This window comes from Chiloscyllium punctatum, chromosome 38 (genome assembly GCF_047496795.1).
Source record: "Chiloscyllium punctatum isolate Juve2018m chromosome 38, sChiPun1.3, whole genome shotgun sequence".
NCBI lineage: Eukaryota > Metazoa > Chordata > Chondrichthyes > Orectolobiformes > Hemiscylliidae > Chiloscyllium > Chiloscyllium punctatum.
In genome coordinates, this window is record NC_092776.1 from 60,160,325 (window position 1) to 60,185,313 (window position 24,989).

General features: G+C 41.1%; 1 protein-coding gene across 1 annotated transcript in view; it reads right to left on the minus strand.

The window, feature by feature from the left end:
- Window positions 1-24,989, minus strand: part of LOC140463277 (broad substrate specificity ATP-binding cassette transporter ABCG2-like) — a 126,011-nt gene that overhangs the window by 18,240 nt on the left and 82,782 nt on the right. The window contains exons 10-13 of the mRNA XM_072557034.1: window positions 15,576-15,665; window positions 13,182-13,306; window positions 11,170-11,324; window positions 4,285-4,374 (exon numbers count right to left, since the gene is read on the minus strand). Coding sequence (XP_072413135.1) covers window positions 4,285-4,374; window positions 11,170-11,324; window positions 13,182-13,306; window positions 15,576-15,665 — 460 coding nt within the window. The remainder of the gene's footprint in view (window positions 1-4,284; window positions 4,375-11,169; window positions 11,325-13,181; window positions 13,307-15,575; window positions 15,666-24,989) is intronic.

The window sequence follows — 24,989 nt, forward strand, 5'->3', positions numbered from 1 at the left end:
CATCTTGGGGCAAACACCATGGAACCAAAACCATTAACTGGCAACTGCTGTGCGTCAGCCTCTAAGAATCCTCAGGGCACAACTCCAACCTCTTACATGATTCTTCTAGACTCCAATGCTCCATTAGCAACTATCATTGCAATGCTACAGCAAGGACATTATGCACTCAGGGACACATAGCCAGCTTATGGACTGGGCCAGGCTGCATCCCTCACTCTTCACTCACTGTCATAGCACCCACTCAGAGTCTACCCGTCTTGCACTACTTTGTCTCGTCTTTTTGTGGTTTGCCCCCTCAGCCAGAGATGCCATGTTCATATCACATGTTTGCCTGTCATAGTTGTCAGTTGTCCTCAGTCAACACAAGGGTGACAGGCCTTCAGGGAGTCAGGAGGTCTGTCAGGGGGTTTTGGCACAGCACATCAAGGGCAGCCTCAGATACCAGCCTAGGGACTCGAGCAGGCTGACTGCATGGTGTCGGGGGGTTGGGTGGGTGAGAGCAACTGAAGTAAGATTTTGCAAGCAATAGTGAGAGTGGTAGAGCATGAGCTTTGCTAAGGGGTGAGTGATACAGAGGATTGAGGTATGATGTAAGATTGATATTTACTGCATCCATTGCTCCCGATGTAGTTTCCTCTACATTGGAGAAACCTAGCACAAATTTGGGGACTAGTTGGGGACATCTATGGTCTGCACACTCCAATCAGCCCCACCTCTTGGTAGCCAGGTATTTCAACTCACCCTCCCACTCCCCCAGTAGCATGTCCATCTTGGGTCTCCTCCACTGTCAAAGTAAGACCACAGGCCAACTGGAAGAAGAACACCTCATCTTTCTCCTTGGGAGCTTAACATAGAATTGGCCTCAACATAGAATTCACCAGCTTCCGAATTCCTGCTCCCCACTGCCCCACCTCAGCCCAGGTCCAGCTCTCCCTCTCTGCACCACCCCCTTGAGCTGACCTAATCTGTCCACCTTCCTTCCCACCTATCCACTCCATCCTCCCACTGACCAATCTCAGTCACATCCTACCTGCATCCACCTATCACCATCCCACCAACCTTCCTCCAGCCCATTCCCCTCCTGCTATTTATTTCTCAACCCCCATCCCCCTCCCAGTCCTCAGAAAGGGTCCTGTCCAAAATGTCGACTCTCCTGCTGTTTTGATGCTGCTTGACCTGCTGTGCTTTTCTCAGCTCCACATTTTATCGACTCTGACTTTCCAACATCTGCAGTCCTCACAATCTCCATGCTATTGATATTTTCCATGTCCACGGACACAGTTACATTCTGGTGACTGACTATTTCACTAAATTCTCTCTTATGAGACAAATCAAAGATGCCACAGTTATTTCCACATTGACCACCATCATTGTTTGTTATACCTCACCCTTCCAAGAAATGGATGTTCAATGTTTTGGGTGTTCCCCTTCTCACTATTCTCAGTTGAATGGTCTTGCAGAAAGCACTGTCCATACAGCAAAATCCACGATAATTAAATGTAAAATGGTTTAAGATTTTCAAATAGCTATGCTATCTGTTCAGTTGATTAGGTACAAATGTGTGCATAATGTAAATGGAAATCATTAAGCACAAAACCCAGGCAAAGTATGTAGACCTGTGATGTTGTAGCCACGTAAGTAATTAATTAATGCTGTAGCTGAAAATGTGTTGCTGGAAAAGCGCAGCAGGTCAGGCAGCATCCAAGGAGCAGGAGAATCGACGTTTTGGGCATGAGCCCTTCTTCAGGAATGAGGAAAGTGTGCCAAGCAGGCTAAGATAAAAGGGAGGGAGGAGGGACTTGGGAGAGGGGCGTTGGAAATGCGATAGGTGGAATGAGGTTAAGGTGAGGGTGATAGGCCGGAGTGGGGGTGGGGCGGAGAGGTCAGGAAGAAGATTGCAGGTTAGGAAGGCAGTGCTGAGTTCAAGGGATTTGACTGAGACAAAGTGGGGGGAGGGGAAATGAGGAAACTGGAGAAATCTGAGTTCATCCCTTGTGGTTGGAGGGTTCCTAGGAGGAAGATGAGGCGCTCTTCCTCCAGCCGTCGTGTTGCTATGGTCTGGCGATGGAGGAGTCCAAGGACCTGCATGTCCTTGGTGGAGTGGGAGGGGGAGTTGAAGTGTTGAGCCACGGGGTGGTTGGGTTGGTTGGTCCGGGTGTCCCAGAGGTGTTCTCTGAAACGTTCCGCAAGTAGGCGGCCTGTCTCCCCAATATAGAAGAGGCCACATAGGGTGCAGCGGATGCAGTAAATGATGTGTGTGGAGGTGCAGGTGAATTTGTGGCGGATATGGAAGGATCCCTTGGGACCTTGGAGGGAAGTAAGGGGGAAGGTGTGGGCGCAGGTTTTGCATTTCTTGCAGTTGCAGGAGAAGGTGCCGGGAGTGGAGGTTGGGTTGGTGGGGGGTGTGGACCTGACGAGGGAGTCACGGAGGGAGTGGTCTTTTCGGAACACTGAGAGGGGAGGGGAGGGAAATATGTCCCTGGTGGTAGGGTCCGTTTGGAGGTGGCGGAAATGACGATGGATGATATGATGAAAATGGAGGTTGGTGGGGTGGTGGTGAGGACCAGTGGGGTTCTGTCCTGGTGGCAAATGGAGGGGCGGGGCTCGAGGGCGGAGGAGCGGGAAGTGGAGGAGATGCGGTGGCGAGCATCGTTGACCACATCTGGGGGGAAATTGCGGTCTTTGAAGAAAGAGGCCATCTGGGTTGTTCGGTATTGGAACTGGTCTTGCTGGGAGCAGATGCGGCAGAGACGAAGGAATTGGGAATATGGGATGGCGTTTTTACAGGGGGCAGGGTGGGAGGAGTGTAGTCTAGGTAGCTGTGGGAGTCGGTCAATTTATAGTTTCTTTTTCCTAATTAATGCTGTAAACAACTTTAAGACAAAAACACAGCCCTCTGTGTTATATATTATGTGGGCAAACATATAAAAGATCTCAAAGTGTATCAAATCCTATGCACTCACTTCTAATGGTCTCTCTGTCAACTTCCACTATTTATAAATGTAAGCTCATCCAGAACTCTGGTATTTATGTGCACATTCACAGCAACTCCCATGCACTCATCATATCTGTGCTCACTGATCTAGGTTTGAGCTCCAAGACTGATTTAAACTTCTCGTCCATCTGCTGAATTCCAACAATGGCATAGCCTTTCTTCTGTAACTTTCTCTAGCATTAAAATTGTCTGAGAATTCTTCCAACTTTATACTGTTGTGCATTCTCGACTTCCACCACCCACCATTGGTATCCATGCCCTCAGGCTTTGAGTGCTGTAATTCCCTCAATAAATCTCTCAACCTCTCTACTCCCTTGAAGGTGTCACCACAGTTACACTATTTTTACCAAGTTAATTTAGTTTCTACTCCTTTGGTTCGATATCCAATTATGGTAATGTTCTTGTGAAGCATTAATAGTGATATACAGGTGCATATATTGCTGTTGCTTTATTTGTTGCTATTAAGATACACAGTGCATAGAGTTGGAGTGAAACTAACTGTGAAAAATTGCATTTCCAATGAGTCATTTAATGAACTAAATTACCAGTACAGAGTCTTGATAAACAGCAGCATGAGACAGTGAAAAGTCTATATAATACAACAGGGCCAATTTTCCAACTCAAGGACCATTTCAATGAAGCTTAACACGAAATTATGCCTACATGTTTATGTTCCTGATGAAGGAACAGTGCTTCAAAAGTTAGTACTTACAAATAAACCTGATTTGGAGATGCCGGTGTTGGACTGGGGTGTACAAAGTTAAAAATCACACAACACCAGGTTATAGTCCAACAGGTTTAATTGGAAGCACACTAGCTTTCGGAGCGATGCTCCTTCATCAGGTGATAGTGAAGGGCTCGATCATAACACAGAATTTATAGCAAAAATTTGCAGTGTGATGTAACTGAAATTATACATCAATTTTTCAATGTATAATTTCAGTTACATCACACTGCAAATTTTTGCTATAAATTCTGTGTTATGATCGAGCCCTCCACTATCACCTGATGAAGGAGCATTGCTCCGAAAGGTAGTGTGCTTCCAATTAAACCTGTTGGACTATAACCTGGTGTTGTGTGATTTTTAACCAAATAAACCTGTTAGACTATAACTTGGTGTTGCGTGATTTTTAACAGATGTATAAAAGCCACTCATGTCTATCTTAATACCTCCTTGTCACAAACAGTTTTAAATTCAAAATGTAGGCTTTGGGGTTTGACGTTTGTGGAAACCAAACACAAACTGTTCTGCTCTTGTTAATGTAACATGAAGATAAGCAATAACTTACCGCAAAGCTGTACCTAGGAATACTGAAATATTGCAACCAGTTCAGCCCCTTTGAAATGCTTGGCAAGTTCACAAGAAGGCCAGAAAAGGTCTGAGGATAAAAAGTATTCATGTAATTATAAATGTATAGTGCTTTATGTTATTTGTTAATTACTCATATTAAAGTAATTATTGCATCACATTTTTCACCATCTTAGACGTATTCTCCTTCTGTTTCTGATGTACTCTGACTACAGTATTTTCAATCTGCAAAAAACATGCTTGCAGCAGACAAGGTTTCTTTAACAACACCTTCCCTTGAACTGTAACCAATAGATAACCATGGGCAGCAACCACTTGTAAATAAGACAATAAGCTGACAAGAAAGGGAAGGAATAGAAAAAGGGAAAAGGAAGAAAATAAAAAAAAAGGAAACTGAAAAAAGAAAGAGAAAGGGGTAGGGAAAAGGAAACAAATTCATCACTGGGTCAAAACATATTTTGGTCTACAGTGATTCAAGAACAGTTAGGCATGCCTTTGCCAATTGTCACAATAAAATTGGGAAGAATACATGAATAATTGGGCTGCACATCTCCACAACCCATGCAAATAGCAACTACCTAATTAAACCATGAAGGTGATTAATTTACCTGACTGACTGCTATTCAGAATAGAGAAAATTTCACACCAATTTTTATCATTAACAGAAAAATAATGTTATCAACTGTGAAAAATATAGTATTTAACAAATAGCAAAAATGGATTGCTAACTTACTATACTAAACCACTTTAAAACACCCAATACATTTACATTCATTCATGAATAAGACAAACAAAAACACAAAGTACAACAAAATCTTATAGGTAGCAAAATATAGTCAGAGAAAAATAAATTCTTCTGCTCAGAAACCAGACCACAAGGGTGGGATGAGTTAATTCTCACAGTCTTTTTGTATTTTTAGCAATGAAGACAGTGTTGTCCCAGGGAGATGGTCAATCTTTAGTTCAGTAGCCAATTGGGTAGACTTTGGTTCTTTCTTGCATTCAAATATTTTTCTTAAAATCCTTAGTCCTAATCTAATGGATGGAATGATGCAGAGGAGGGCCACCCTCTTCCTGAAGGACCAGCAGAGAAGGCCATGTCATCAGAACTTGACCTGAGGTCACCACCCAGATCAGTGTGGTCTCCACAGTCTGGAGGAAGGGCTAGAAGTACTATAAGAGGGTCAATTAACTGTTCAGCTCTGCCAGGGTAATTTCAGGCTCTTTGCCTCCTCACACTCACTCCATTTCTCCTACTTCACCCGCATCCCACCAAGTGTCATGCATTGCCACCCACATTATTGCCTGCAATATCGTCCCTCACTCACTCACACTCCAACCTCCCACACTACTTAGCCTACAGAGCCTCTGCACTGCTTCCTCACAATCTCAAAACACCTCACCACCTTTCACAAACCTGCATCAGGAGTATTTACTGTAATTCCACTCAGTTCCTCCCTTTCTTTCATCCTAGGAGAATTCAGCTTATAACAGGGCACAGAGAGCCTGTACAGATGGACGAGTGCCAGATATTTGGTTCCTTACTCATCCCCTAGGAGAGAATCTTAGCCCTTCTAGCAGAAGACCAGGACCTCTCTTGCAGGGATGCCAAGATATCTGTGCCCTTTCAGCTGATGAAGGAGCAGTTCTCCAAAAGCTAGTGCTTCCAAATAACCTGTTGGACTGTAACCTGGCGTTGTCTGATTTTTAACTCTATCAACTGAATCAGTGCAATCTTCATTCCATTGCAACACTCACCTTAACTTTACTGTCACTCATATATTGCACATTGCATCCACACACTGGCCGCAAAACCTTCTCTTTCTTGTGTGTTGGAGATGCTTCCAGCACATATACCACCTCCATGGTGAAACACCCAGCTCCCCACCCCATTGGGGAAACTGGAATATAGTAAGATATAGTGGCAAGGAAGACAATGCGCTAAATGTTATTTTGCACTTTTTTAATAATTGAGATTGACTTCTCCTTATGTTTGATTGTTCAGCTCTCTGTGTAGCTATTATTATCATTGTTATAGGATGAGATGTACTTCATGGCCACAAAGGATGGAGATATGTGCTGAGAGTCTGTTGCATGTTCTGGAAATAAAAGAAACAAGGCTCAAGTGCGTATACTTCAATGCAAGGAGTATCAAAAATAAGGTGGGTGAACTTAAGGCGTGGATCGGTACCTGGGACTACGATGTTGTGGCCATCACGGAAACATGGATAGATGAGGGACAGGAATGGCTGTTGGAGGTTCCTGGTTACAGATGTTTCAGTAAGATTAGGGAGGGTGGTAAAAAAGGAGGGGGGGTGGCATTGCTAATTAGAAATGGTATAACGGCTGCAGAAAGGAAGTTTGAGGGGGATCTGCCTCTGGAGGTAGTATGGGCTGAAGTCAGAAATAGGAAAGGTGCAGTCACCTTGTTGGGTGTTTATTATAGGCCCCCCAATAGCAGCAGAGATGTGGAGAAACAGATTGGGAAACAGATTTTGGAAAGGTGCAGAAGCCACAGGGTCATAGTCATGGGCGACTTCAACTTCCCAAATATTGATTGGAAGCTCTTTAGATCAAGTAGATTGGATGGGGCGGTGTTTGTGCAGTGTGTCCAGGAAGCTTTTCTAACGCAGTATGTAGATTGTCCAACCAGAGGGGAGGCCATATTGGATTTGGTACTCGGTAACGAACCGGGACAAGTGGTGGGCTTGTTAGTGGGTGAACATTTTGGTGATGGCGACCACAATTCTGTGACTTTCACCTTGGTTATGGAGAGAGATAGGTGCGCACAACAAGGAAGTTTTTACAATTGGGGGAAGGGAAATTACGATGCTGTAAGACAGGATTTGAGGAGCATACGTTGGGAGCATAGGCTGTCAGGGAAGGATGTGGTGGAAATGTGGGACTTTTTCAAGGAGCAGATACGACGTGTCCTTGATATGTATGTACCGATCAGGCAGGAAAGAAATGGTCGTGTGAGGGAGCCTTGGTTGACGAGGGAGGTTGAATGTCTAGTAAAGAGGAAGAAGGAGGCTTACATAAATGTGAGGAAACAAGGTTCAGACAGAGCAGTGGAGGGATACAGGATAGCCAGAAGGGACCTGAAGAAAGGGATTAGGAGAGCTAAGAGAGGGCATGAAAAATCCTTGGCGGATAGGATCAAGGATAACCCCAAGGCATTCTATGCGTATGTGAGAAACCTGAGAATGACGAGAACGAGGGTAGGTCCGATCAAGGACAGTGGTGGGAGACTGTGTATTGAGTCGGAAGAGATAGGAGAGGTCTTGAACAAGTACTTCTCTTCAGTATTTACGAACGAGAGGGACCGTATTGTTGAAGAGGAGAGTGTGAAACGGACTGATAAGCTAGAAGAGATACCTGTTAGGAAGGAAGATGTGTTGGACATTTTGAACAACTTGAGGATAGACAAGTCCCCCAGGCCTGACGGGATATATCCTAGGATTATGTGGGAAGCAAGAGAGGAAATTGCAGTACCGTTGGCAATGATCTTCTCGTCTTCACTGGCAACTGGGGTGGTACCAGGGGACTGGAGAGTAGCGAATGTTGTGCCCCTGTTCAAAAAAGGGAATAGGGATAACCCCGGGAATTACAGGCCAGTTAGTCTTACTTCTGTGGTAGGCAAAGTAATGGAAAGGGTACTGAGGGATAGGATTTACGAGTATCTGGAAAGACACTGCTTGATTAGGGACAGCCAGCACGGATTTGTGAAGGGTAGGTCTTGCCTTACAAGTCTTATTGAATTCTTCGAGGAGGTGACTAAGCATGTGGATGAGGGTAGAGCAGTGGATGTAGTGTACATGGATTTTAGTAAGGCATTTGATAAGGTTCCCCATGGTAGGCTTATGCGGAAAGTCAGGAGGCATGGGATAGAGGGAAATTTGGCCAATTGGATAGAAAACTGGCTAACCGGTCGAAGTCAGAGAGTGGTGGTAGATGGTAAATATTCAGCATGGAGTCCAGTTACAAGTGGAGTTCCGCAGGGATCAGTTCTGGGTCCTCTGCTGTTTGTAATTTTTATTAATGACTTAGAGGAGGGAGTCGAAGGGTGGGTCAGTAAATTTGCAGATGATACAAAGATAGGTGGAGTTGTGGACAGTGAGGAGGGCTGTTGTCGGCTGCAGAGGGACTTAGATATGATGCAGAGCTGGGCTGAGGAGTGGCAGATGGAGTTCAACCCTGCCAAGTGTGAGGTTGTCCATTTTGGAAGAACAAATAAGAATGCGGAATACAGGGTTAATGGTAGGGTTCTTGGTCAGGTGGAGGAACAGAGGGATCTTGGGGTCTATGTACATAGATCTTTGAAGGTTGCCACTCAGGTGGATAGAGTTTGTAAGAAGGCCTATGGAGTATTATCGTTCATTAGCAGAGGGATTGAATTCAAGAGTCGTGAGGTGATGTTGCAGCTGTACAGGACTTTGGTTAGGCCACATTTGGAGTACTGTGTGCAGTTCTGGTCGCCTCACTTTAGGAAAGATGTGGAAGCTTTGGAGAGGGTGCAGAGAAGATTTACCAGGATGTTGCCTGGAATGGAGAGTAGGTCGTACGAGGATAGGTTGAGAGTTCTCGGCCTTTTCTCGTTGGAACGGCGAAGGATGAGGGGTGACTTGATAGAGGTTTATAAGATGATCAGAGGAATAGATAGAGTAGACAGTCAGAAACTTTTTCCCCGGGTACAACAGAGTGTTACAAGGGGACATAAATTTAAGGTGAAGGGTGGAAGGTATAGGGGAGATGTCAGGGGTGGGTTCTTTACCCAGAGAGTGGTGGGGGCATGGAATGCGCTGCCCGAGGGAGTGGTAGAGTCAGATTCATTGGCGACCTTTAAGTGGCATTTGGATAGGTACATGGATGGGTGCTTAATCTAGGATAGAAGTGCGGCACAACATCGTGGGCCGAAGGGCCTGTTCTGTGCTGTATTGTTCTATGTTCTATGTTCTAAGGCCTATATAGACTTACGGGTGCTGCTAATACCTTGTACAAGGCCCTCCTTGCACATACCTATTCTTTTGCAGCCCCACTGTCCTAATGTATTGGCGTGAATAAGTTGGTCAGTGATGTCTGGGGCAGGAATGTTCAACACAAACAGTGGGGCAATGTATTTGGATGACCAGATAATAGGGATCCTGCTGTTATGTGTCCTTTACAGCACTGGGCCTGTGTACAATGTTCTTTCCCTTTAAAAGTTCTAACATCCATGGGTCCTGCATCATCCTCCCTCAGAGATTAAGTCACTTACCTCACCCATTCCAAGTGTGGTTGCGTCATTTTCTTCCCCACTGCAACTTTCAATCTCCAGCACAATGGAAGGCACTTCTTGGCCATGGCTTTCCCCCTCCAACTTAATGTGTATGCATATGAAGTAACCATACCTCTCCCACAATCTTGAAGCCAGGATGCTCATGATTGTGGATGAACCCTCCCTCTTGTATGACCCCTTTCCAGTTCACATTTCACTGTACCCCAACCTACAGATACTGTATTCTCCCTTCACAATTGTCATTCACAACTGCAAGCCCCAGTCCCAAAGATTAATTTGGCAAGCCTCCTTTCCATACTAGCAGTTGTCCATACCTAACCACCCCATTTCCCCTTAGTTGCTGCAGATGGAGTTGACGGTCTGTGGTCCATCCCTAAAGTAACCTAACCAGACTTGTCTGAGAAGTACCCAGACTCCTGACTGGTGGTTATAAAGTCCTCTGCCAATGTTACACCCACCACCTGGATTGGTATTATGGAGTCACAGGATTAACTGTTATCTAACTCCCCTATACTGCAGAGCAAGGAAGCCACTCATTGTGATTCCTCCAAGGAGATACCTGACCATGGTCAATTCCCTGGATTGCTATGGGAGGCTACCCTTGACTGAATGTCCTAAAACGTCCTAATTGACAGCTGCATCATGATTTATGTGAGGATTACTCCCCTAAAACTATCAGAGATGCCTGTTGCACATGCCATGCGTTTATGCATAAGCTACTGGCAAATGATGTAGTTGTGAGATTGATGTAGCCCACTGCCTTACAGCAAGATGTGCATCCCCTTGACTGAGGACGACTGGTCAGCAAGACAAACTCCCTGGTTGTGACTGCACGCAAAGCATAATAGTGCAAACATGCATATAGGTGCAATGTGAGCAAGATGTATGAAATCAAGACAACAGCTCTGAAATGAAGTCTAGTCCAAGCTGTGGGCTGGGTACCTGTCTGTGCTCAGAAAGTGTCCCTGCTGCTGCCTTTCAGTGCTAGCTACCTGTGCACTTTGCAATGCACATCCTTGTTTCCAGAGGGCCATGACAGTATACCAGAAGTGATCGCTATAAGGGGTTGGCAAATGTCAGATGCCAAAGCCGTTGGACGAGCAGGTGGTTTCTGTGGATCATACCCTGCGACTAGTTTGGTTGTATGCAACATAGCGATCCTTTGGAGCAGGTGCCCCTCTCTGGTCTCAATGTCAAATTTGTCAATGTCTATCTTGGTTGACTCATTTGGTAGGACAGAAAACTAAAATATTAATGAGACAAGGTGGCTCATTAATAAGGCATTTAACGAGCAATATTCCCCCTTAATCAGCAAATCATTGTTGCTTAGTGAGAAACTTGCCACACCATTTGTCAAAACATAAAAGATGAAACAAGATGTCCCCAATGTGGAAATGAGACTTTTCGTGATTCTGCGACAAGCTGCATTATTTAAGATTAAGATTCATCTATACTACTCTATAACAATGATAGCAGGTAAAGGGTTATTCATGATAAAATAGTATGTCGACAGTGACTAAGTCACTATATTGAAAGAGGCAGCATGCAAATGAGCAATGCCCACATGCCATAAAATATCTAACTTACCATTGCAAAAACAAAAATACCATTGATTACCACTCCTGCAGTAGTCATTGTATCTAATCCAGCACTAACGGCCATAGCCAAGGATGTAGCTGCATATGATGTCAGTAACAGAATTAGCATAAAGAATAAAAAATTGACAAGATTCCTCTGATAACCTGCAAAAAGAAAAACAATTCATGATTATTTCGCTAAGTGCACAAGCAACCTGATAGATATTTTCTAGACAACATCTTTGGCGATGTTATTAAGCTGGGGCAGATAGGACCTCAATTTGGCCTACTGGCTCATAGTAATGGAAACTACCACAATTCCATTTGCCTTTATATCTGGCTTGTTTTTATTTTGTATATTCTGCACCATAAGTGTGAATCTTTGAGAAGCCAAAGTGAAGAGCCAAGGCCTACTGAATCAAGGTGTATTAGAGATGAGTACGCTAGATAAATATAAAATTAAAGGCTAAGAGACCTTAATTATTGCATAATTGATAATTCCCTGGAACTATTCAAATAAGATTTTGTTAATTTATTCTATGGTCCTTCTAGACAGACTTACAGAGTTCCAGCACCACAGAAACAGACTATAGGCTGAATTTTCCTGACCCAACTTAGTGTTCATTGCATCTGTGGGCTTTAAAAGTAGCAGCTTGCAACTAATTTCAAGATTGTGCACTGGAAATTTTCATTGGTGAGGGAAAGGTGCTGAGTTCCAATCCTGCACCTAATTGTCCCAAAATTGTTGGTCTCAAAGTTGCAGTAGTGGATATTTCAGACCTTCCACATTTTTATGGAGTTGCATTGCTTTCAGTTGATTGCATTTCACACCAGCACAGATGTGAAACAATGGGGAAGCCATGATTTGAATTTGGGAATCATTTAAAAGATACATTCAAAGGATGTTGGCAACTTCATATGCCCCGACTCCTTGCTGTGTCAAAACTTGTATATGTTTTAATAGATGAGTGACAATAGGACTAAGGTAAGTTTGAAAAGCTTCTCTTTGAACTTCTCAAGGACCAAGAAAGAATGCTCCATGGAACATCCTTGAGTTATCCCGGCCCTAGAATCTTCCACTATTCAGTGAATTTACAACCCAGTTTACCATCTCTTAGATCACATAAAGGCTATCTAACCAATCATTGTAATCACTGATACACTTTCGTGATACACTTTCTGGATTCCACTGATAGAACTGGAGATTTATTTATCTATCTAATTGTAAATGGAATTGTTGAGGCATTACAAATCCCACTTACAGCCAGGCACAGTTACCACATGTGTGGTCCTGCCTGCAAACATGAGGTTAGTAGGGCTTCTAGATGTCAGTGCAGTCTTACAACATCCCCTCCTACAACCCTGTAGAGTTGAATCTATATATTTGAAACCAAGACCAGAGACTGAATGTTAATAGTCACTACGAGATTTAAGGAAAACCCTTCCAATGGGACTGGAAACAGGTCAGTTTGTAACTATTTTTGAGATGGATGATGTAACAAATCTAAAGGGATACATATACACAAGCAATTATCAAAATAATCATAATGATAGTTAGGAATGAAACAATATTTAAATAATCTTGTAAAGTTTCAAAATGGATATATTCTGTAGATACAGTCATTTTCTTATCTGTATAGAATTAACATTGGATTCAGGTGTTGGTTAGCTCAGTTGGCTGAATGGCTGATTTACAATTCATAGTGACAATAATAGTATGAGTTTATTCCTTTACTGGTTATGGTTACTGTGACTCACCCTTACCTTAGGTGTGGTGACCTTCAGGTTAAATTCACCAGCAACTCTCTCTCTCTCTCTCTCTCTAATGAGAGAGCAGCTCCATGGTCTTTTGGGATTATGGTGATTTTATTGTGCCTTTACTTATGTCAAGTATTACAGTTTATTAGGTGTGCAAGATCTCTGAACATAGTTTATGCATCCAGATTTGGAAAAGCATCATAGCTGTCAATTATACATGCATTCTAAAAATGAGAATGATATATGTGAATGATATATATTTACCAACCATCCAATAGGTTATACATGAAAATACAATGGCAGGCAGAGTTCGTATGGGTAATAAATCCCCTATTATTGTTGCTAAGAAGTATGCTGAAATCCTGTAATATCCACTGATATATTCATGTCTAAGAAAGAAAATAATTGCATTAGTAAAATAAAAATAACAATTTTTAATGAGATTGTTAAAACTTTTGTTGTCTTTTCTACTATATTGGATTAATCATGTGACTTAAAGTTTTACATTGTTAACAACATATATTTAGTTGTCTACTTAAAGTCTGCTTTGCACAACTTGTAAGACCTGTACTTGTTTTTATTCATTCCCAGGATGAGGGTGTATCTGGCTAGACCAGCGTTTATTACCCATCCCTATTTGCCCAGAGGGTAGTTAAGAGTCAACCACATTGCTGTCACATGTAGGCCAGACCAGATAAGGGTGGCAGTTTCCTTCCCTAAAGGACATTAGTGAACCAGATGGGTTTTTTCAACAATCGACAATGGATTCATGAGCATCACTAGACTCTTACTTCCAGAGTTTATTGAATTCAAATTATACCATCTGCTATGGTGGGATTTGAACCTGAGTCTGGGTCTCTGGATTAACAGAGGTGCAATAATACCACTGGGCCATTGGCTCCCCCCTACCCCTCACTGCACACCACGTGTTAGTCTAGTAAAACATCGCTGAACTGGCTTCAATGTATTTACGTCCTTAAAGAAGGACACTAATACTACGTACAGTTTTCCAGGTGTTGTCTCTCTGGTGTCGGGTATAACTGAACTTCACCATGTTTGTATTTCATTCTCCTCACACAAATGAAAATATTCATCATGTCTTATGTACAACATACTTTGCCACCTTTCTTTTCAACATCAGTAAATATGGCAACCATGCATTTGGCCCTTTCATTCAAGTCTAAATTTTAAAATGTTCAGGCCGCAGAAGTGATCCCTGTGGTACATCACCCATTGCACCTTGTCAACCAGAAAATTGTTCATTTATGTCTAATCTCTGTTTATGTTAGCTAGCCAATCTTACCCCCTACACTATGGACTTTCACAGTAACCTTTGACTAGCCAGGGTGAGGCCCTGGGCAGCTATAATTTGCTTTCCACTCTTCACTATCCCTTTTCAGTTACTTTACTTCTGAAGGCATGAATAATCTGTACATCACTTCCAAACATTTCTATATTCAGCTGACACAATGTGTTAAAGGAGTTTTTTAAACAGAATTTAATTAGCTTCAATTGGAAGGAAAATGGTGAGGGCTCTCGAGGTGCAATGGCAATGTCAGCCAGGAGGTCTGAGCTCAAGTCCCACTTGCTCCAGAGGTGTGTTAGCACATCTGAATGAATTGATTAAAAATGTCTAAAATGACACCTCTGATTCTCTCACTTAATTTCATCTGGAAGGCAAATGATTTCCCTGCTCCCCGGTGAACAATGTTAGAACTGGGAATGGCCTTTTCTTTAACAGAAACAGTACTAGATCCAATATTTATAAGGCTACAAATTCAGGCCCTAAAATTAGGCATACTGGAGCCAGTATTTAGATATGATTACATTTTTGCCAACTGTAACCCTCAATCACACCTGAGTGTACTCCTCCACACGTCTCCATACTAAAATTCCCATCTTGTCCCTTCCTGTTAAGAGGATATTTGTAATCAAAGTAAACAGCAGAATGAACATTTGTTCCTCAGAAATCAGTGATTTCTCCTGAAACAATCAGAAAAACATGTCTTCTGCAGCCTGAAGATTAGAAGAATAGTGGTGCTGGTCCCAGTTTACATGACCTTAAACTTTTTGCAAATTTCAAAAAATATCAGGTGACTTATGGTAGATGAGACAAGCAGGATCTCACCAGCAAGCTTAATGATACTCTGTTCAGAAGAGCTTCACAAGAGCTTCCGATAGAAGTCATGAAGCCAAAAAGGGAAACTCTGCCATTTTATAGGCTGATTGGAGCAGGGGGAATTTTTTTTGTCAGTTATATCCCTAAAATATCTATATTTGTGACTTATCATACCATTAATATTTCTTTAGTGCTTCACAGTTAGTTGGTTAATGCTAAACCCCAGACACTTCCTCTGTATTTTTATGTAGGCGAAATAGCCTAAAGTAGTTGAATTTTCCCAAGCTACCAGCTTCGATGTGAATTGTAGCTCAATAGTGTTTAAGATGGTTAGACCCATCCTGCAAAGGTTTGAGAATCACAGAATGACAATGGCTAATTTTGGTTGAAACAGTAATAAGCAGCATGGAGTGTTTTCCAAAGTCAATGATAAAAAAAAATGATTCTGTAGATATGCTGTGTTAGGTCAATAATCAGAACAGCTAAAAAATTCATAAACAACCATTTATAGTTTATAGTTACAACAACTGTATGCTTACATGAAGATTTTCCTGGCTTGGATGAACAATGCCACAGCAGACACACTACTAAAGCATTCGTAGGAAGCAAGGAAATGAAAAGAACCGACTCTACAATGTAAGAAATACAACAATTAGCAAAGTTCATTTAAAGTATGCAATAAACATTACAAATGCATGCTTTTTGGTCAGTACGACATATTAGTCTGCTCCACTTTCCTAATATTACAATATCTGACTTTATTGTGGTAAACATTTTGAAATATTCCTCACTTAGCTGGATATTAAGCACAAAAAAAGGATGCAGGGGATTGTGGATCAGCATGCTGAACTTATTGGAAACTGGGGGAAAGTGAGGACTGCAGATGCTGGAGACCAGAGTTGAAAAGTGTAGTACCACTACACATTATCACAAACACATATCAAGTGTGTATTCAATCAAACCAATCAATCTAAGCAATGAAATTTGTGTTTTAGCTGATGGATGGGTTAAATGCATGATTCTCATGAAGGCCCTCAGATTGTGGGTTGTGGATAGTGGAAGGGAGCCATGAGCTATGCGCAAGCCAAAAGTCTGGCCTTTTGGGTGGTTCAGCCTGGCAAAAGCATCATGCATTATTCCAAGTAAACAAGCATTCACTAAAACTGATTGTCAATCAACTATATTTTTATTGTGTGGCAACTCTTGTGGTTGTGTTATCATATTCCGCTGACCTGGAGATCCACACAGCCATTTGTGTCTGGTTGATTATGCCCTGTAACATCAGCAGACCAACAATCCTGGGAAATTTAGATGTCTTTTCATTCTGATCTTCCTTCCTCAGAGAAGAGAATGAAGTCCTCTATCATCTTGTGGGTTCTTCTGTGGTTGGTGAGTGGTGACACAGTACTGATGTCACCAGCTGGCACTTGAAAAGTTGCAAAGAAGGAAAAGGCAATGGCAATCTTCTTTGGCATTTGAAAGACTGACACGCCTTTTTGAAGGCTTCAGGTCTCAGTTAAGGGGATGATAGAATTCCATCATCATAACCTTAGTAAAATGAAATGTCCTGAGGCAGGACTCCAGTTTCCCTTTGGTAGCAGCAATTGTAATAAGATTAAATTTTACATTCAGTTTTGGGGAGAGATTAATAGATTCAGAGTTCATAAAAAAGATAAATTATGAAGGCATGACAGCAGAGCTGGCTAAAGTGAATTGGCAAATTAGGTTAAAGGATAGTTTAATAGAGATGGAGTGAAAAACATTTACGAGGATATTTCAGAATATACAGTATCGACACATTCTAGTATATAAGAGAAATTTGAAATGACAGACCTGTCATCTGTGGTTAAGTAAAAATATTAAGAATCATATAAACAAAATGAATGAGGGTAAAAATAGAGACCAAGAGAAAATTTGCCAGAAATGTAAAAACAGATAGTGACAATTTCTGTAAATTTCTGTAAACTAAAAATTAACAAAATATGCATTTGGTTCTATAGAAAGTCAGACTGGAACATTAATAATGGAAAATAAGAAAATGGAGAGAAATTGAACAGGTATTTTGAATTGTTTTTCACTATAACGCATGCATGCAACATCCAGAAGCAACAAGAAGTCAAGAAATAGAAGGGAAGGAGGAACTCAGGAAAATCATAATCACCAGAGAAGTGTTACTGTGTAAATTGCTGGTGCCACAGGCTGAAAACTCCCTGGCTCCAAATGGTCTTCGTCCTCGGATCTTAAAGGACCACTGAGATAGTTGTTGCATTGCTTTTCATTTTCCAAATTTCTCTTCATTTGGAAACTGTTCCATTAGATTTGAAGATAATGAATATATTTCTTCTATTCCAAAAGGAAAGTTGAAAATTACAGCTCAGTTAGCCTAATATCTATCACAGGAAAAATGTTAGAAACTATTATTTTAAAAATTGGTTCTACATGGTTGACTGGTTAGTAAGTTAGATCACATAGAATCCAGGAAGAGCTAGCCATTTGGATACAAAATTGGCTGGAAGATATGAGACAGAGAGTGATGATGGAGGGCTGTTTTTTTGGACTGGGGGCTTATGACCAGCAGTGTGCCACAAGGATAGGTGCTGGGTCCACTGCTTTTGGTTAATTATATAAATAATTTGGATGTGAATGAAGGAGGAATGGTTAGTAAGTTTTCAGATGACACCAAAATTGGTGTGGAGTAAACAGTGAAGAAGGTTATCTCAGAGTGCGATGGGAACTTGATCAGATGGTGGATTAGTGGTGCTGGAAAAGCACAGCAGTTCAATTCCAGAATCTGGTTTCCAGCATCAGCAGTCATTGTTTTTACCTACTTGATGAGATGGGCCAATGGGCATGTGGAGTTTATTTTAGATAAATGTGAGATGTTGCATTTTTGGGGGCAGGACTTATACTCTTAATGGCAACCTTGTTGCCAAACAAAGAGACCTTAGGTGCAGGTTCATAATTTCTTGAGGGTGGAGTCACAGGTGGATAGGGTAGTGAAAAAAGCATTTGTCTTTATTGATCTTTATGCTTGTCTTTATTGGTCAGTTGCGGCTGTACAGGACATTGGCTAGGCCACTTTTGGAATACTGCATTCAATTCTGGTCTCTCTGCTTAAAAAAGATGTTGTGAAACTTGAAAGGGTGCAAAGATTTACAAGGATGTTTTTGAAGGGTTGAAGAGTTTGAGCTATAGGGAGAGGCTGAATAGGCTGGGGCTGTTTCTCCTGGAATGTTGGAGGCTAAGGGGTGATATTATAGAGGTTTATAAAATCAAATGGGTCATGGTTAGGGTGAATAGCCAAGGTCCTTTTTCAAGGGTCAGGAACACCTAGGGTTTAGGTTTAAGGTAAGAGGTGAAAGATTTAAAAAGGACCTAAGGGTCAACTTTTTTCATGCAGAGGGCGTTGCATGTATGGAATGAGTGACCAGAGGAGATGGTGGAGACTGGTACAATTACAACATTTAAAAGGCATCAGGATGGAGCTTAGGGGGATATGGGTCAAACGCAGGCAAATGTGACTAGACTAATTGAGGATATCTGGTCAGCATGGATGAGTTGGACTGAAAGGTCTGTTTCTGTGCTGTACAACTTGATGACTCTAAGATATGACAGGGCAGTTAGATAAGTTCAAAGTCATCAGGCAGAATTAATATGATTTTCTGTAACTATTGACCAAGCTATTGGAGTTATATGAGGGCATAATATGTGCTGTGAATAAAGAGGAACAAGTGAATGTTTTGTACTAAGATTTCCAGAAGGCATTTGATAAGGTGCCACATCAAAGATGATTGCGAAAAATAGAAGCTCATGGTGTGGGGAGAGCGTACTAATATGGATAGAAGATTGGTTGGCTAACAGGAAGCAGAATGAAGGCATAGGTGGTTCTTTTTCACAGTAGCAACACGTAATGAGTAGTGTGACACAAGAATTGGTGGTGGGAACTTGAGTATAAACATTTACAATTTATATAAATGACTTGATCAGTGGTCTCCAAACTTGAATCACAAGATCACTTTTTGAATTTAAGTACAACCCAGAATCTAACCCAGAGAAAATACAGAATAAATTGCTTATTTTTAAAATACAATTCTATATGTAATTATTCATTTTGTCTTCAACTCACCAAGTCTCAGTGTGACAAGTGTGACTGGATATTATCAATATATAATATTTCAATATTGAAATCTGGATTATTGTTTGAGACAGCTGTTTTATACAATCAATCAAATAGTTGTTTGTGTGGTGGGTGCAATACTTTAAATTGATTAGCTTCAGTTGGGAGAATGATATCCCATAGGGGAATATGAAGCCAAAGTAAGCTTTTGCTTTGAAATTACTTATTTTTCTCTGTTTACGTCATGAAAAATCACTGCTCCTTCATCTGATTTTCATCTCAATATAATTTTGTAGAATAATCATTACTATATCAAGTCCACTGCTTTATAAGTCAAACAGCTGGTGGAATTAGGTAACTAACCCACCAATATCTACTTGGGAAGAATGGATTTTAAACAAACATAACGATTTGTTCTATCACATCTAATTCCTGAAATATTTGTTACATTCTTCTGCTAATTTACTCGGGTGTGCATTGAGGTTTTCAGGGTAGATTTCTTCTTTGATTTGTTTTTATAACATTTTCTCCAAACTCAGGAAATGTTTCAGCATTTTATTTTTTAACCGAGAAGACCATAGACCTAATTTCAATTTCAAAGCATTCTCAACACTGATCATATGTGCTACGTCTCAGTGAATTCTCTGCAATTCGCAGTTCAGCTCATTCAGTTTTAGCATGTCTGTAAGGAACCTGAAGTCCACTCGCTGCTCACTTGATTTTTGATTTAAAGAAAGTGACGATTTCAGGCATCAGATCTAAAAATCTTTGCAGGACCTTCCCTGAACTTATTCACCTCACATCAGTATGGAGGATTAGTTCTCCATAGACAGCCTTGAGTTCAGTGAGTAAGGATTGAAACAAGCAGTGCTAAAGGACTCTAGCTCAAACTGAATTTACATTCTTAATAACAAATTTCATAATATGAAAAGAGCCCATCTACTTGCCAAAGCTTGCGAGTACAATTGCAACTCACAAGAGAAACGAGGATCATTCCTGCAAAATGTAACAAAGCCTGCATTGGCAATGCATAGCAGATACACCATCACTTATGACGGAAACCAACTTCTTGATTGGAATATTTTTCTCAAGCAAGTACCTTTTGGACGAGTTGCAGATCGTCACCCTTGTTCTTCTTTTTAAGAGGCACAAAGGTGAAAAGGTCTTTTTTAATTGTTATGTCCTTGAAAACCATGCACACAAAAACAAGCAGCTAAACTATGTTAGTCATAACAATGGACTCATTGAACTGCAGTGAGAAGCATTCACAGATCTTCAGGCCCTGTTTTATTTGCTGAAATATGACAAAGCTTCCTCTTGTCTTACTACTGTGGATGGACCAAGTGACACACTGTGGATTGCTCTTATTATTTATTCTTCGCTCTTACATTCTTTGAATAAAAAATAAGTGGCCGCGGTCATTGCTTCTTTCACCATCTATGAATGATTTCTTGTGTTTTGCCATGACAATAATCACATGATTTGTGTCCTCCATTTTTCAAGCACGTGTAGAGTGAACATTCACAATATAGTATGGCATATCTGAACTGAGCATGACCCTTCGTAATTGTCTCTGCCTTTTTTTATTCAGCAGCAATCTTCAACTCCTTCAGTTTATCCACACTGCTTCCACCAACTTTGCTAGAGCACAAATAACTCGAAGGCATGCACCTGCAGCTTGCTGACTGGCCCTATGAATAGCCCCAGACCAGGGCTATTCATGTTTGCTAACATTTGTTGCTTTAGAAGTGAATAAGAAATGTGTTGCTTGTGCATCTGTGAGGTAACTTTACTAAATGTTATGCTTCATCATTTCAATGCCTTCAATCATATGTCGGGGCCATACCTATGTGAATCACTCCAGTTGTTTAATACCATTCAGTTTCTACTGTAAGCTGCCCAGTGTCACCTCCCACATGATAAACTTATGGATATGTGGTGAAGTGCCACTTTCATTGAAGCCATTGAATTTTATGGCAGACATATTTTGCAAACTGATACCAGAAAAAAATTATTTTTCAGCCCCAGAAATAATGCTCGAATAAGGCAGTACTTGGGCCATTTACTGCCAACTCCACAGCCTTTGATCAGATTCCTCAGTGACTTTTCCTTAATGAGGCTGATTTGCCTCCTTCTTCTTTCTTGAGATCAAGCAAGTAATTAAACAGATTAACTCAGACAAGACTTTAGGAAATGATTAAATTCCCAGCAGAAAGTTTTAAAATGGCAAACCATGATGCAATAGAGGTCTTCTATGATGTCGTCTAATGCATTTGGATTGAAGAATACATAAATGGCTTTTTGCAATGCTACGATTGTTGCTCTGTACAAAAAAAAGGCAGCAGAGGAATCTCAATTCTGTCCATAGCTGGAAGATTTTTGCTCATTTTATCCTAAACAGATTTATCATTCTGACAGAAACAAATCTATCTGAGGCTGAGTATAATTTTTGCCCAGGTCTCAGCATTGTTGACATGATGTTTATCAGACAAATTCAGGAAAAATGCCTCAAACAGAGCGTGGCACTTTTTCACTGACCACACAAAGGCCTTTGACACAATCAATCAGGTAATCCTCTGGCAATCCTGAACCAACATTGTTGCAAAAAAGAATTAGTCATGTTCATACAGCTGTTCCATGTTGGAGTGACAAGCCAAGTCCTTTTAAATTGAATATCATTAGCTTCCTTTCAGAACTTGAATGGAATGAAGCAGGCCTATAGTCATCAATCCTTTTATCTTATTCTTCACCAGTGACCTTCACCATGCTGTTAAGAATCTCGAAAAAGAGTGCATCTCCAATATCATCTTGATAGCTCACTCTTTGACCTGTAGTGTTTTTGTGCAAAGACCAAAATGCCTTTGGAACACATCCAGGAAGTCAATTTTGCTGATAACTGTACCCCAGTGGCTCACTCAGCAAGAGATTTTCAGATTGTCATTGACAGATTTTCACAGGCTCCAAAACTATTTGTATTGATCATCAGTCTTATCAGCCCTTATCAAATTCCAGTGCTGTTCAATAAGACATTTACAATGATACAAAGGTGCAAAATGTTGATAGCTTTATACACTGAGGAATCATTATCTCCAACAATAGCTTGCTTGATAAAGGATTATAAACTAAGATTAGCAAACTGAGCCAGTTGCTTGAAAGGTTTCAAATCAGAGTACTAAACCATCACATTAGACTGACTACCAAGATCAAGTTGTATAATGTTTGTGCAATTATTTCTCTCTTTATGTTTCTGAGGCCTGTACTCTATTACAACTTAAAGAAGTTGGAACAATTTCGCATGCATGGTCTTCACTCTATCCTCAGGATCTGTTGACAGATTACAATACTCAAGATCTTAGACTGAGTTCAAACAACACATATTGAGGAGATGCTCCTGAAAGCATGACTGCACTGGCTAGGGCAAGCAATTAGAAGGGAGGACCATTGCATTCTGACATAGTTACAATATGAAGAAAACAACAAAGACAAGTTTAAAGGAATTCCAAAGTGGTGTGAGCACAAGACTAACGAGCTGGAAATATCAGCTGGAGAGCTCTGACCCAGAGTTTTTGTCATTTTTAAAAAGAATCATGCCAATGACTCCTTCCAGTCCATGAATAATGTCATAGAGCAGCGTTTAACCATGTTGACACATGAGTTCCAATACCCTTTCTGTCTCTGACACAGTGCATGCAAACTGGGGCTATATAACTATAGGTGTTCACTGTTGATGAGTCTGTACATTAAGGTTTTTGATCTGGAAGGACAACAATCATTTTCAGTTGCTTTTGCTAACCAAAATATTTGAGCTTCCCAACTTGATGCCACCTTTACAGCAATTCCCTTTTGAATATCTTCAATCAAGCCTATGCCCCTACCACAGCAATAAAATAGTAGAGTCACCAGTGACACTTGCAGCAATTATGTACTATCCCTTTTTCCCTACTAATACTTCAGTGCAACTTTTTTTTGTCAAAATCAGTATTCTTTCCCAAAATCTCTTTTCCATTGTTTTGCTTGTTGAAACTGCCCTTGTGCTCTAATTAACAGTATTTCTGAAGTACTGTAAAGATCTATCCTTGCCGCCTCCTCTATATGACAAAAGCCTCAATCTCTGCAACAACATTACAGTTCCCCTGTAGAACTTGGGCCCCAAAATCAAAGCTGGCATTGCAGTACAATACTTAGGGAGCATTGCACCATTGATTGAAACATAAAACTGAGACACCCTGTTCAGATTAATGTAAAATATCTTAAAGCACTATTTCAAAGAAGAGCAGGGAGTTATCCTAGTGTCCTGCCTAACCACTCTGTCACTCAATTTTTTTAACATCTAAATGAACCAATATAACCACCTTTTCCCTTCTCTCTTATTTGCTTGTCTAGCTTTCCTTGAACTACATTTACACTATGTATTAAAACCACTAGTATGGTACTGAGTACCACATTTTCACCACCTGTGTAAAGAAATTTCTTCTGAATTTTTTATTAGATTCCTCAGTGACGATCTTATATTAGTAGACTTCTCTATGAGGAAATAAGCTAGAAGGTTCGGTTTCATCACCATACTAAGTAACATCATCAGTGAGCCTCCGGTGAAGCACTGGTGGCATGGCCGACCTTTTATTTATGTGTTCAGGTTTCCTTGGGTTGGCGATGTCATTTCTTATGGTGTTGTCATTTCCTGTTCTTTTTCTCAGGGGGGTGGCAAATGCGATCCAATCAATGTGTTTGTTGATAGAGCTCAAGTTAGAGTGCTATGCTTCCAGGAATTCTCATGCATCCCTCTGTTTGGCTTGTCCTAGGATGGATGTGTTGTCTCAGTCAAAGTGGTGTCCTTCCTCATCTGTATGTAAACATACTCGTGAGAGTGGGTCATGTCTTTTTGTGGCTCGTTGATGTTTATGTATCCTGGTGGCTAGTTTTCTGCCTGTTTGTCCAATGTAGCGTTCGTTACATTTCTTGCAAGGTATTTTGTAAATGACATTAGTTTTGCTTGCTGTATGTATAGGATCTTTCAAGTTAATTAGCTGCTGTTTTAGTGTGTTGGTGGGTTTGTGGGCTACCATGATGCCAAGAGGTCTGAGTAGACTGGCAGTCACTTTGGAGATGTCTTTGATGTAGGGGAGAGTGGCTAGGGTTTCTGGATGTGTTTTGCCTGCTTGTTTAGGTTTGATGCTGAGCAATCAGTGGACTGTGTTAATTGGGTACCCATTCTTTTTGAATACTCTGTAAAGATGATTTTCCTCTGCTCTTCATAGTGCCTCTGTGCTGCAGTGTGTGGTGGCTTGTCGAAATAATGTTCTAATGCAGCGCTGTTTGTGGGTTTTGGGATGACTGCTTCTGTAGTTCAGTATTTGGTCGGTGTGTTGTTTTCCTGTAGACTCTGATTTGAAGTTCCCCATGGCTGTTTGCTCTACTGCGACATCTAGGAACAGCAGTTTGCTGTTGTTTTCCTCATCTTTAGTGAATTTTATGCCAGTAAGTTCCCTTACTGGCATAAAATGATGGTCTTGAAGGTTTCCTCTAAGTTTTTTTTAGTGATGACAAAGGTGTCATCCACGTAGCAGACCCAAAGTTTGGGTTGGATGGTTGGCAGAGCTATTTGTTCGAGTCTCTGCATTACTGCCTCTGCTAAGAACCCTGAATTGGAGATCCCATGGGTGTTCCATTGGTTTGTCTGTAGGTTTTGTCCACAAGAAATGACATCACCAAAGGAAATGACATCACCAACCCAAGAAAACATAAACACATACATAAAAAGCAGGCCATACCACCAGTGCTTCACCGGAGGCTCTCTGATAACGTTATCTGGTATGGCGACGAAACGTCTGAAAAT